Raw genomic sequence first — 12,853 nt, 5'->3', positions numbered from 1 at the left:
CCTGCTGAATTCTTCAGTCTGCTTTGTCTTCCAGCACTCTACATGTAAGACTAGCACAAACATTTGTTACACCAGTTGGTCTGCAAATGGAATTCATTACTTGATTAGAAGATGAATGGTGCTGTCTTCATAACGACGGGGCATTGCCACAGCTAAAAGCAGTGAGGCAACGCATCAGAAATCATTACAGATGCTGAGCTGTGGACATAACATTTATCTCTTTATAGATCCTGTCAATAACCACCACAGAACTTAAAAAGAAAAGAATTCCCCTTGAGAGAAGACATCAAGGAGCCCTTTGTTCAGCTAAGAGGTGCACACTCACAAGAATTTTCCTTCACCCAATTTGATAGATGACGCTAGGAGGTAATACGAGAAGAGCATTTCGGGCTTTTCTCTAACTCCATATAACCCCGTGAATCTCCAAAAAGGACCTATTACAATCAGTACACAGGCTGCATTAATTTAGATAGCAGCGATCAATTTTCTTCTTTGACACACAGCTGATATTTGCCTTGATACCCTATCAATTATTCAACAGATCTGCAAAGCAAGATTTTCCTGGCTCTTGTTTAGATCAAGTCTCTTTCTGGAGTAGATGCAGCCCACGTAGCACCCAAGGGAGCCAGCACCCCCAGAGAAAGTAAATATCCAATGGGGCTGGAGAGCATCCACATAAAGAAGATCTTACAAAATGAAACCTCACAAATTAAAATACAGTATCCAGAGAAGAGAAGGCATAATAATCTTGTTTAATAAAGTAAGATTATTTCTTAACACTTTCTGTTGAAAAGCAGAAGTCCTATGTCATGAAGAGTCTGTCTCTGTACTGGTTAGGTGAAGTCAGGGCACTTAAACGTCTGTTCCTTTGAGATTCATTCATTCAACCACTCACATGAAAATTACTAAAATTATTACAAGAAATACTGTACGTCTCCTCACAAAAGTCAGCAAGATGCAATTTTAATACTATTTACTGCAAAAATTAAGGACAGTTTTTAAAGCAGCAAAACCCTTACCGCACTCGCCATCTCTCCAGCTTGGCTGGGACAAGCTGAAGTTCATACTTCTGATGTCAAGTTGAAAACAATTCTCAAAACCACCTCGCTTGGGCGTGACCACTTTTAATTGTTAACGCTTGCATATTCCTTAACAGCTACGTTTGATAATGTATCCTGTACTAGTATTTAATGGTATTTTAATCTATTGGCTATACAATCTCACATCACTTTAACAATAAAAACCACAGGAGCATTACCTAGCTCTTTACTAACAAGAAAGTACTTAAAAAAAAAAAAATAATCTTTGTTATCAGCACAGGCTGGGTTTACCATGGCCAAACATCAAAACAACCTGAAGAGACATTCTTACTAAATGCTCTCCTCATGCTTCAAACAACTTATTATTACTTTATTTACTTGCTCTAGTTAGTGAAGTCGCATGCCCAGGCACTCATACTTCCTGCTGTATTAGCTAAAATATGAAAATTAACCATCTGGCTTGCTTAATTCTTGGAAGCTTCATACTTTTCCATCTGCAGGACTACAAACACCACAAGGTAACGCTGCTCCTTGAAGTTAACATGAGCCACATTCTGGTGAAAACTTGGATTCCACCTGGAATAAGTTCTCACGACTGTACCTGATGTCACCCACGCTGGTAACTCTGTAATCCTGACTTACTTGTTCCATGAACCTCCTCCCCTGTGAACCGAATGTTGAAAGCATACGTAGGGTCTCCACCACTGGCAAGTTTAACACAGAGCTGCGAGGATGGCACGCAGGCTAGCTGTCTTGCTGCCTGACAGAAATAGGAATTTTCTGAAGAACGGATCTCCCCTATTTAAAAAACAAAAGAAAAAAATAAAATCCCCATACTCAGAGTATTTTGTGTTAATAAGCATGTGAGCTTGGTTAAAACAGATCTGACTTTTTGCAACGCATTAAAATGAATTTCAAAAAGCATAAGTGTTTCCCATACCTCCAACTATTTCCAAGGGATCCAGGGTGATTTCTGGGGCTGCATGATCAGCAGTTCTTTGGACAGTGGCATTCAGCACTCTGTTCATTACAGTTACCTTTGTGTCATAAAAGATTAAGCCTAAATAAAGAAATGAAGCGCATATTTCAGTATAGTTATCTATCCTTTTACAATCTTATTTTCTGAAATTCTCTAATGGACAACAGTAGAGTAATAATTTCATCTTCATTAGGTAGGTAAGATATCTAATCCACCTTTTTTAAAAAAAAAAAAAACAACCCTTAAGTATTTGTTAATGTTTACTGGAAGAAGCACATTGGGTTAGAACACTGATGAACACAATTCTAATGTTATATAAATAGATCCTAGCAACTCCACCAGAATCTCTGTAAATCAGAAACACTTTGCCAAATAGCTTTCAGAAATCCGAGATGTTTTGACAGTAATGCTAGAGGCAAGAAACATGATAAAAAAACAGGGCTGTCACATTGCACCGTAAATACGGGCTCTATGAAGACAAATCTCTGAACATTCCTCACTTCCCCATACTGGGTTTACAAGTTTTTTTTCTAGCTGGGCCAATATAAAAGCCTACGTACACACATTGACACCTTTGGTGAATTCTGTATCTTCTTCAGAAGAAAAGAAGTTTGGGAAATGTAACAGCCTAAAGCTTTGTCTTGTTTGCTGTCTAATGAAGCCTTGTAAAAACTATTTTAAATGCTGATGCACGGTAAGTGTTTTCTTGATCTCTCTAATTCTACAACTTCAATGACAACAAGGATGCCAACATGTCCTGGGAGTTTCACGTGATCCGCTGCTTGTTGACTACCAAAGAATTTTAATTTATGGAAACCCCCAAGAAGATAAAGGCACATTTGAAGGCCACCCACAGACAGAAAAGATGGGCCAACTCCCTCCGTGGTCAAGAAAGGTGCACAGTGTCTATTAACTACTTGCAAGAATCCCCCTCGCCTTTAAAAAAGAAACCAAGAAAAAGAAAAAACTCCCACACTGAGAAGTGCCCTTGGGTTAATGCCTGTTTTTGGCTGCCACCTCAGACAGACTTGTGCCAGCTTATCGGGCTGAGAATGAAGCTAATAAGCCTTTTGTTAGCACACTGAAACCACTCACTATCTCGCTTTCCCTCTCCCCTCCGTGTTCTCCTTTCTGTCACGTGTATACACACATTAAAATCTTCTGCAAAATATACTAAGAAATTCGATGTGGTGCATAGTGCACCCTTTCAGGCAACAACCATGTTCCCCGAGAAACTGACCTTTGGCCTCTTGCAGTAACGCAGCAATACTATTAGCGTACATCTCAGTCTGCCGAAGCTCCACCAGTGGTAAGAAAAACGTCTCCAACGTTGTATTGAGAGACTGAAGCAGTGCAAACCGTAGGCGTAGACTTTCAACAGGAACATCTGAGGTGGGAAACATCCAGTCAGAGAGATAAAGAGATTCCCTACCTATTGCAAAGTCCATCTTCCCAGCAGATTCAGTCCAGGAGCCACACAGGCTTCCTTCTAAAGCAGCCCCTCCTGATCCCTGCACACCAACAAGAGGGCTGAAGACGCAAGAACAACCATGATGTTCCTTCCTGGATCTCGAGTCTCTGGGTGTCCGAGTCCAGTGTCTTTCATCATCACTGAATGTGCATTATCTGGAGACCCTCTTAAAGGAACTTAGGATTTAGGTGACTAAAGCCTGCCTAGGTCCAGAACTGAAATCCAACCTTCCTTCCCCCTGCAAGCTAAACTCACTTCCTGCTCCAGCCTGATCTAGGAGGTACGCTGAGGGCAGAGAACAGTTGCAGTGCATTTCTAACAATGCTGCCAAAGGCACTGCAGTGCCCAAGCACACCCAAGGGGAGAGAAGACCTAGACTCAGTGTTCACCTCGGCCCACAGAGGCTCCAATCTGCAACCTCCAAAGGAATGTCCCAACTACCTGGGGGATAGCCAGGTTGTTCTGGAGCATTACCCAGCTCTTCCATTGAGGAGAGCTTCTGTGCAAACAATCTATACGTACTCAACAGACAGGAAATTCTGGGATCTGCTGCATCAGCTGGATCCAAATAAACTTCATGGGGATGGAGTCGTGCTGGTGTAATTGCAAGGTGACGGCAAAGCCTGTTAATATATTGGACAAGGGCTACATCCATTTCCAGTGTCCATTTCCGGGACGCTTTTTGAGCATGTCTTGCATCAATGCAGGCACACCTGAAATGTAAAAGGCATAAGACCCGTTGAAACCTAAGTAAGTTCAATACTGCTTACCAAGAGCATGTTGAGCACGACACCAGCTAGCTTGTTCTACTTCCCTCCCCTTTTCTTAAGCAGAGCTGGCTCATTACAAAAATTCCAGTTTGAGAATAAGAACTGATTTATCACCTACCTTGCCTCACTGTTATTAAATAATAAGAAACAAAGGAACTGCCTATTAAGCTTACTTACTGTACTATCTTCTTTACGCTCTGAAGTGGATAAAGGGGAAGGAGATGTGGCAATTAGCTTGTGGCTTGACACAGGGAGATAAGGATTCATTTAAGGGACTTTCTTCCTGTGCAACATTAACAAGGTAGTAACCGTTCCCTCTTCTACATTACTACTGACCCAGTAACAACACTGCCAGTTTAAACAATTACCCAGTGCACAGAATAGAAAGCTGTCGTGGAAGGAAACCAGAGACAGCCATACAGATCTACCATTCTCATCAGGCCAATTTATTACACAGTTTAGAAGTTATAAAGGACAGTAGGGCATATGATTTTGTTAGCTATGTTGTGTACAAGAAAGTCATGAACGTGCATTTTGACAGCATAGGGACTCTTTTAAAGCATGTTTTAAGAAAATCAACCATTTTCTGTACAGGCCTTGCAGCCATGGATAGAAGTTTGCGTGTTACTAACACACTGATTAAAGCTACTTGGAGTAGGAACACTTGGGATCAAGTTTTTTTTAAGGTGAGCACAATTAATCAGTATCACCTTTACAAAAAGATTTGCAAAATTTACCTTTCAAAATGTAGATCGTATCCACAGGACAGAATAGCTCTCCACACACTACGGATATCCTGTTTAGATCGGTCAACCACAAATCTGTGAAATCCATCCAGTGTCAAATACTTCTCCTCAGGAACTGACAGCAAAGATACGACCATCAAATAGTTAATGACTTACTGTAAAGTCTACACACCACACAGGAAAATGGTCAGTGTATGAGGTGGCTACCTGCCAGCTTTCTCCTGGTTCTACCCATCCCACCATGGCTCTTTTCTTGAGTAGTTCTAAACATCATGCTATTCAGGTCCAACCAGGCCTTCAGTAAACAGTACTCATTCTTTCCTCTCAAGGACACAAATCCCCCAGCTGCCCTCTGGAATAGCTCCACCAATGTATCTAACCAGGAATCGAGGATCCATACTTGGCTGAATGCTGAAATTCCCCTCTTCTGAACTAACCTGGCATTTCCTACAGTGAAGAGCTGAGTCCAAGCTCATGTCTATTCACTCTTCCACCTGACTAGAGAAAGAAATATCAAGCAAGACCCTGGAACTAACCCCTGTCTTGGCACGGCTGTGCTGTCTCCTCCATGGATAGACTAGTTATGAGGCATCTGAAGCTCCTCTTTCGTCCAATTTTCCTCTTGTAACTTAATAATTTTCCTATGTAAGTTGAGAAACATGATTTAAAACCACCTAGTTCAAGCCCGTGATATCCTAATCCCCCACTGTACAAAAAAAGCCTTGAAACTATACCTCTTAGGAAGTCAGTTCTCTACCCAATGTATTCACGTGGCCTACGCACACTGTTGCATGAATTGCATGAGCATGGTTTGCTCTCGCTTACATTGATGAGTCCAGATTTACAGATATACAAATAAAAGCAGCATTTTAAATCACTATTTTAAAAAATTAAGTTAGCCTCATTAAAAAAAGACAAACCAAATCTATCATGACATCATATAAAGCATGCCAATACAAAAAATGCATTTTTTTTCTACAACGTAATACTACAGAAAAATTCTATACAGCTACTACCTTCCTGTTTCTTTGTGGGAGACTTTTCAGGGTCCTTCTCTTCAGGTTTGCTCTTCTCAGGAGATTTTGGCTTTACGGTAGGTTTCTTCTCACTTAAGGCTGTTCGGCTAAAGGACAAAGTGAATGTTAGAATGAAAGTTTTCTTTCGTCTGTTCAAGAAACCAAAACATTCCTTGAAGGTCTTTTATAATCTCAAAGTCGCATTTCCCTCTTCCAAACCATATATGAAAATACAGAGGGAGGTGGAATAAAAATCTGGATTCCTAAAGAGAAATCAAGTGTTTTGCAACTGTCAAAAGGCTGAAGACACCAACCTGACACTATTGAGCATAGACTTTTCCTTTGTAGGTGGTTTAGTAACTGGGCGCTTGGTGCTCACAACTTTCACTGGATGCTGTTCTTTGCCCGCCTTGTTGTACTTGCTCTTGTCAAATTTCGGCTTGGGCACACCATATTTCCTTAAAATCTTTCAACATAGAAAGTGAGTAATTACCCAATGCTTTCAAGTTACACAAAAGATGCTGAAAATAGTCTTCAAAGCACTACCTGAGTAAGCTGGTCCTCTAGCACCTTCTTTGGAGGGCGGACATTTGTGAAGAACACATGAAGGAGGTTTCCAGGAGTCTGAGAATTTATCTGTTCTTTACTAAGATAGATATCAGCAACCTTAATGGGTTTCGCTGGAGTTAGGCTCAGCATCTGCTCAGAATGGATGCAGCTTTTAAATATTTCTGTGAGGACTTCCCGAGCACCTGGAACCAATTTCTCACCTAATAAAAAAAGCATGCAATATGGTACAAAATACCGTGACAACTGTTTAGAATTTGAAACATGAAAAAACATTTTGCATTCAGCTAAAATATAGTATCACATGCTACTTGTTCCGAGAGAGAAAATCACTTAGAAAAATTCTACTAGCAGACCTGACCTTTCTGCACTCTAATACCCCCATTTATGACAGAGAATTGAATGCCTTCTCCTGTTTTGGCCACATACTGTCATTGTTATTTGAGTAACTGTAGTGGTAGTGAAAAAGTAGATTATTTATGATGTCAGTATAAAAATTATGTTGTGTAGGTACACACCGACACTATCAATTGAACTAGTAGTCAACTGAACTTCCTCCAAGTCTTATCCTCCCCTCTTCCTTGATTCAGCATTCCAGCCCATTCCAGGTATATTAGGGTCTATATAGCTTTCACGTTGTTTGAGAATATAAATTACTAGCTGTTCTACTTGAACAGTTTCTACTTTAATAATTTACCAGTGTTAGACCCAGCATAATTTTACAGTGGCTATTTTCTCAAAAAAGTCACTAAACAACTCAGTAGTTTTTTGGGTTGGTGGGGAGTTTTTTTGTGGGGTTTTTTTGTTTGTTTGTTTGTTTGTTTTTTTTTTTTACTGTTTGAGTAGCTGTGAGGACAGTTGAGCAATGTTCAGATTGCAAATAGCTGCTTGCCAACTGATGAGAGGGAGGAAACTTGCTTTGAAATTACTCCCTGGCTCCCCCTCGTTGTGACCCATCAATTAGTGAGTCCATACTGAATTTACACCAGCAAGGAGAATCTGCATGTCCCAAAAAAGATGCAGAAGTGAGGTATTTGCCAATATGAAAACCACATACCTTTTATTGACTTATCATTGAAATAATCTTCTAGTGCTGGGCTCCCTTGCGTGTCAAATAAACTCTGATTTACAGTAGAAACAGTTAAAATCTCTTCAGTTGACATTTCCATCAGTTCATCTTCACCATCCAGACTTGATAAACCAATGAGATCACTACTATTAAATAGACTGGCTCGTATTTTCTCTATTTTAGCTCTTGACCTTATCTGTACAAATAATAAAATTAATTAACAGGAATTCTGACAAAACAAATTAGCTTAAATTCATATAAATGGAAGTTTTCTCCCCTCCCCATGTAGATAATCACTACTGCATCTCTTCTAACATTCTTCTACATGAATAATTTGATACCGGAATTCAGGTTCAGCCTAGAAAACGTCCTTTCTAAGAACATTTGGCCACTGAAATCACCATGCTGTGAGTTAATCAGGCACAGCTCTGAAACAGCCATTCCATTTCTTAGTCTAGAGACAGCCCTTAGAAATATCAGATAAGAAGTTGAAAGTTTCAGATAGGTAACCTGTCACTATTTGCAACACTGCTGTCCTTGCTTCAATTCTCTGATTAGAAAGAAATATCTAAACTAGCACAGGCCTTGAAGTCTCAGCTACACAAATTAGGAACAGGAACAATAACTTCCTTTGATTCTGAGAATAACCACCATGCATCATCATCAGAGCAGCTACAGACTTGGAATAGGTTTCAATGTGAATACGCCGACAGCTTTCTGTACACTCTTTATTGTTTATTTCAACTCTGGTGTCTTCATGTCAATTAATAGCTTAAGAATAGCAGCTGAAGATTTTCTATCTGAATAAACTGATCTTCTTCTAAAAGGGAAACTGATACAGTCCCAGACTATGGAAAAATGTCTCTCTAAATTCACAAGCTAACAGAAATGGCCGTGCTTTTGCAAGCTTCTGATAAATCTGAAGCATGACGTCAGTGTAACAACAGAGAAGGGTTCTTGTGCATAGCTGAAAACCTGGAGTGATCTGGCATCAATTCCAATGACCTACAATGCTTTTAAAAATTAATTTGGAACCAGACATCAACAAAATTTATCATCTCTGCTAAAGTAACTTTGTAGAGGAATCTGTAGATGGCTTAAAATATGTGAAAAAGTAGTCATGAAACATTAAATAATTGCCTTGTGGGTCAAACCAAAGGGCCACCTATCTCTAAATTAATCTCCAGTAGTGGCCAGTAGCAAATCTTTGAAGAAAGTTCCATGAAAGAGGAAATGAATAGATCTTTCCTTTACATATTCTCTCGGCCTCCAGAAATCAGTGGTTTAAAGATTTCCTCAGTTGAAGGCTGCATTGACTACTGTGCTTAATAGCTACCAATTTGCACATCCTCCATGAACTTAATCCCTTATGAATTCATTTATACTCTTGGGTTCTGCAACGCCTTGCGGCAATGAGCTCTACAACTTGGAACATGCAAGAGTACTTCCTTCTGATTTAAAATTGACACTTGGTAACTCCACTACGTCCGCTCTGTCCTTTGAGAGACAGTGAATGCTTATAAGACTGTGAATGATAGAGAGAAAGCCAATGGAGAATAAAGTTCTGTGTTCCTCAGCCATCCTGTCCAAGCTGAGAACTCCTAGACTCTTTAGTCTTGCGTGCACATTGACATACATTTGTTCTGCACCCAAGACCTACGCTGAGCTGCACTTTGCTAACAGTACCTTTCACTCTCCATCATTCAAGTTGTGGCCTCAGTCAAGCAGAAGAATCTTTACAGAAGAAAACATACAGCACACTATTTCCTTAACAGTCAGATCATGGTGTTACACACAAACCACAAGAAGTACAGTATTTCTCAAAGCCAGAGGTTAAAAAAAAAGTTACTAGAATCAGATCTCATTCTTTCAGAAAAAACTGACCCAAAAGGCACCCTTCTCCTGATTGAAGGCTATTACCTCCACTACAGCAAAACCTTTGATTGGCCGTGACAGAAGCGGCTGGTTGTCCAGAGATGTGACTGTATACATTGATCCAACATCAGACACAGATGCTGTTTCTACATTGTCAAGTGGTTCCCCGAGGCTGCCGAGGCTGCCAAGGCTTCCAGTACTGCAGTGTGAAAGATCCAAACTCTCCTGGCTGGAAACAACATGTGGTTCTAGCAATCCTGGTGGGATGGCCAGTTCCAGTCCAGCTTGAAACTGGTCAACTGAGATATCACTAACGGTCCGAGATATACCCTGCGAGCTGCAGAGGGAAGCCTGGCTTGTAGACGCTGAAGCACTAACACTCATGGCAGGAGTGACACTGCTAGAGCTGCTGATATCCAAACTGTCTGCACTACTTGAAACAGTTGGTTTTTCCAGTTCAGTTCTGCATTCTCCTCCTTCTGCTTTGTCCTTGATTTTTTTGGGATCCTCTTCCTGCAAAGGGATGTAGATCTCATCTTTGAAGACTCCACCATGTGCATTACATGCCTTTCTGATTGCACTTCTGACAGTACTCTCCTCCAAGTGAGTTGGTATTCCAGAAATGACAAGCAAGCGGCTATGAGCTGTGGGACCTACTAATGCTTGACACGCATCTGCTACAGCATCATTTGTCACACCCAATCCTTGTGGATCCTTTTTAGTTAGGTGTCTGAGAATTATAAGCAGAGTCAGTGCTCTATGAAACCATAACATATCCTCAGGCTTGCTTCCTCCTATACTGAGGATTGCAGCATCTGTTTCAGCTGCTCTGGATGAAGACCTTTTGCCTGAAGATGATGTCTTTTCCCGCTTCATTTTGACTTTTTTCCTCTTTGACAGCAAGCTTGGACTCTGTGGTGTCTGTCCTGGAGAAGATGAAGATGAGGAGGAAGAGTCACTAAGATTTGGGGCACTTGTTGAAGACATCACATTAGCTGTTACACTCATATTGATAGGTAAGGTCACTTCTGCTACAGCAAGGCAGACTTCCATCAGAGCATGAAAGTATGTTGAAAATCTTCCTTGGTCAGCCACTCCAACGCCAGAACCACCGCACGCATTTCCGGACACCCAGTTTTGTGTTTCTTCATCATACAACTTGTGAAGTTCTGACTGCAGGGCCATAAGCATAGCTAGGCAGGGATTTAGCTGAAGGGCAATAGAAGACGACAATCCTGCTGGATTTTTTTTCTGCTCCAGATTGTGAATTTTGCGAAGCAACTCAGCCAAGAGATGAAATATTAATTCCTTCACACACGCTGCCATGTCAGTTGTCCAGAGAAAGTTCCCTGTGTGTGGAAGGCAAGACACGGGAGTCAGCAGTATTTCACTGTTAGTAGCTTTATAACATGAGTTGCAACAGTAACATTAAAAAAAAGCATAAGAAAAGGTCGTTTCAATGGCTGTATGCCAGCAGTAAGAAAGACAGGAAGGCTATTCCAAGAAGTGTGTATCAACAGAAAATTTCTGGAGTTTGAAGAAAATTTCAATATAATGGAGGAGCTCAGAAATACTTTGTGACTGTAATTTTTCTCCTAAACACTCCATCTGAGCCAGCACATTATTGGCACTCGTTACTAAGCAAATACTGCATTCTCACCTAAAAATTCCACTACTTGCAAGAGAACTGAAGCAGGAATAGTATCCAGTTCGTCTTCTGATTTTCCATCCCCATCTTCCAATTTCCAAGTTAATAGCTGTTCTGTGAATGCCATTGCCAGGGGGAATTCAAGGGGAAGAGAATGCAAGACCAACACAGCTCCAGGAGGAGGAGATACTCCTAAGCAAAATGGTCAGAGAAAATACTTATCATGACTCTGGGCATTTGTAAAGTAAAAGTAGTAACATATCTTTTAGGATTTTTTTGAGGCTAAATTTATGCTAAGCAAGAATTTTCTCTATTAAGTACCTTGTAATAAACAAATAAGGAATGTTTATCTGTAATAAGTTGATATAATCTATAATTATAAATGTACAGATAACATTTTCTTTACATGGCACATGAAATAGAACTATTTTTAGCCTGTACATATCTAAATACATACAGGACTTTCACAAAACCATTTATTTGTAGTATGATGTGTCTGATCAGTATTGAGAAAAACATCAGAGATGCTGTAGTTCTGCAAAAGAACTTAAGGACCTCCAATAGAAAGTTTTTAAGAGCTTACTGCACTCAAGTCACCTTCACTGCTTTACATAAATCACTGTCTCTCCCTTAGGCTGGAAGAGTAAAAAGAATATTAACGATTGCTCTTGCTTGAGAAGCTGGGATGACCTATGTATTACTATACTGCATATATATTACCCTGCATATTAAAGGGCCCTACAGTCACCTACAAAAGCAAAAAAAAAAAATTAATCTCAATCTGAAACACAGCATCTCAAACAGCAATAGCACCAACTTGAACACTGCAGAAATATTCAAACACACTGCTTTGTGAACTCCTGGAACACAAAAAATCAGGAAAAAAAGCAGATCTTGACAGATTTAACAGAACTAACAAAATCAGAGTCAGATAGCTTCCAACATTTATAAAACCATGCTTTCTTGCTTAAGAATGATTGCATATTTCTGCTAGGACACATTTCTTAATACCTTGTACAAAAACACTGTCATAACCAATGGTAGGACTGGTGACAATGTAGGAAGGTCTTACAGAGGCAATGATGATGCTTATCTCACTTCTGAAAAGACAGCTAAAAAGGTTTTTTAATTGTTTTTTATTATATATTTTATTTTTACCTAGTTTGATGTGGACCTTGTCCGTAGGGGTGATCACTGAAGGGTACTGATTCGTTGTTGGGGGAGGTGTTAGGCCTGTGTTGGTTGGGGAGGCATCTCGAGGATAGCACACTGCTTCAATTAGGTTTAACTGACCATTCCTTTTAACTTTATGCCCGAGCCCGTAGACAAGCACTCGAGCCCAAGGAGCTTTATACAGGGATGAACTAATAAAAGAGCAAGAACAGTTTGGTTAGACTGTAACTAGCTACTAAAAATCCCACCCAATCACAGAAAGATGAAACACTGCAGTATGTATCCCACCACCCACAAAATGAATCTCTGAGAAGAGAAAAATCTAAAAATATGAGCAACTACATACTCGGGGTTCAGAGGCTCAGCGGCAATCTTTGCCCTTGGTCCCTCAATTACTTACTCTTTGCGGAATCCAGACTGACTTTCCTTACAGGACACAATTACAAATGCAGCCCCAGGAAAATTAACATCCATATTGACTTTGGATTCTGAAATTGGG

The 12,853-nt window shown here is 40.2% G+C and overlaps 1 protein-coding gene across 1 annotated transcript in view; it reads right to left on the bottom strand.

The window, feature by feature from the left end:
• HECTD4 (HECT domain containing E3 ubiquitin protein ligase 4) overlaps positions 1-12,853 on the bottom strand; it is a 65,777-nt gene that overhangs the window by 6,911 nt on the left and 46,013 nt on the right. Inside the window, 13 exon segments of the mRNA XM_009334449.1 lie at positions 1,683-1,838; positions 1,981-2,100; positions 3,260-3,406; positions 4,013-4,203; positions 4,998-5,121; positions 6,023-6,129; positions 6,337-6,488; positions 6,569-6,792; positions 7,647-7,854; positions 9,579-10,882; positions 11,194-11,373; positions 12,340-12,545; positions 12,755-12,846. Coding sequence (XP_009332724.1) covers positions 1,683-1,838; positions 1,981-2,100; positions 3,260-3,406; positions 4,013-4,203; positions 4,998-5,121; positions 6,023-6,129; positions 6,337-6,488; positions 6,569-6,792; positions 7,647-7,854; positions 9,579-10,882; positions 11,194-11,373; positions 12,340-12,545; positions 12,755-12,846 — 3,211 coding nt within the window.

This window comes from Pygoscelis adeliae, unplaced genomic scaffold (genome assembly GCF_000699105.1).
Source record: "Pygoscelis adeliae isolate BGI_AS28 unplaced genomic scaffold, ASM69910v1 Scaffold262, whole genome shotgun sequence".
NCBI classification, from domain to species: domain Eukaryota; kingdom Metazoa; phylum Chordata; class Aves; order Sphenisciformes; family Spheniscidae; genus Pygoscelis; species Pygoscelis adeliae.
The sequence above is the reverse complement of the archived record's forward strand: the minus strand, read 5'-3'. Positions and strand labels throughout refer to the sequence as shown.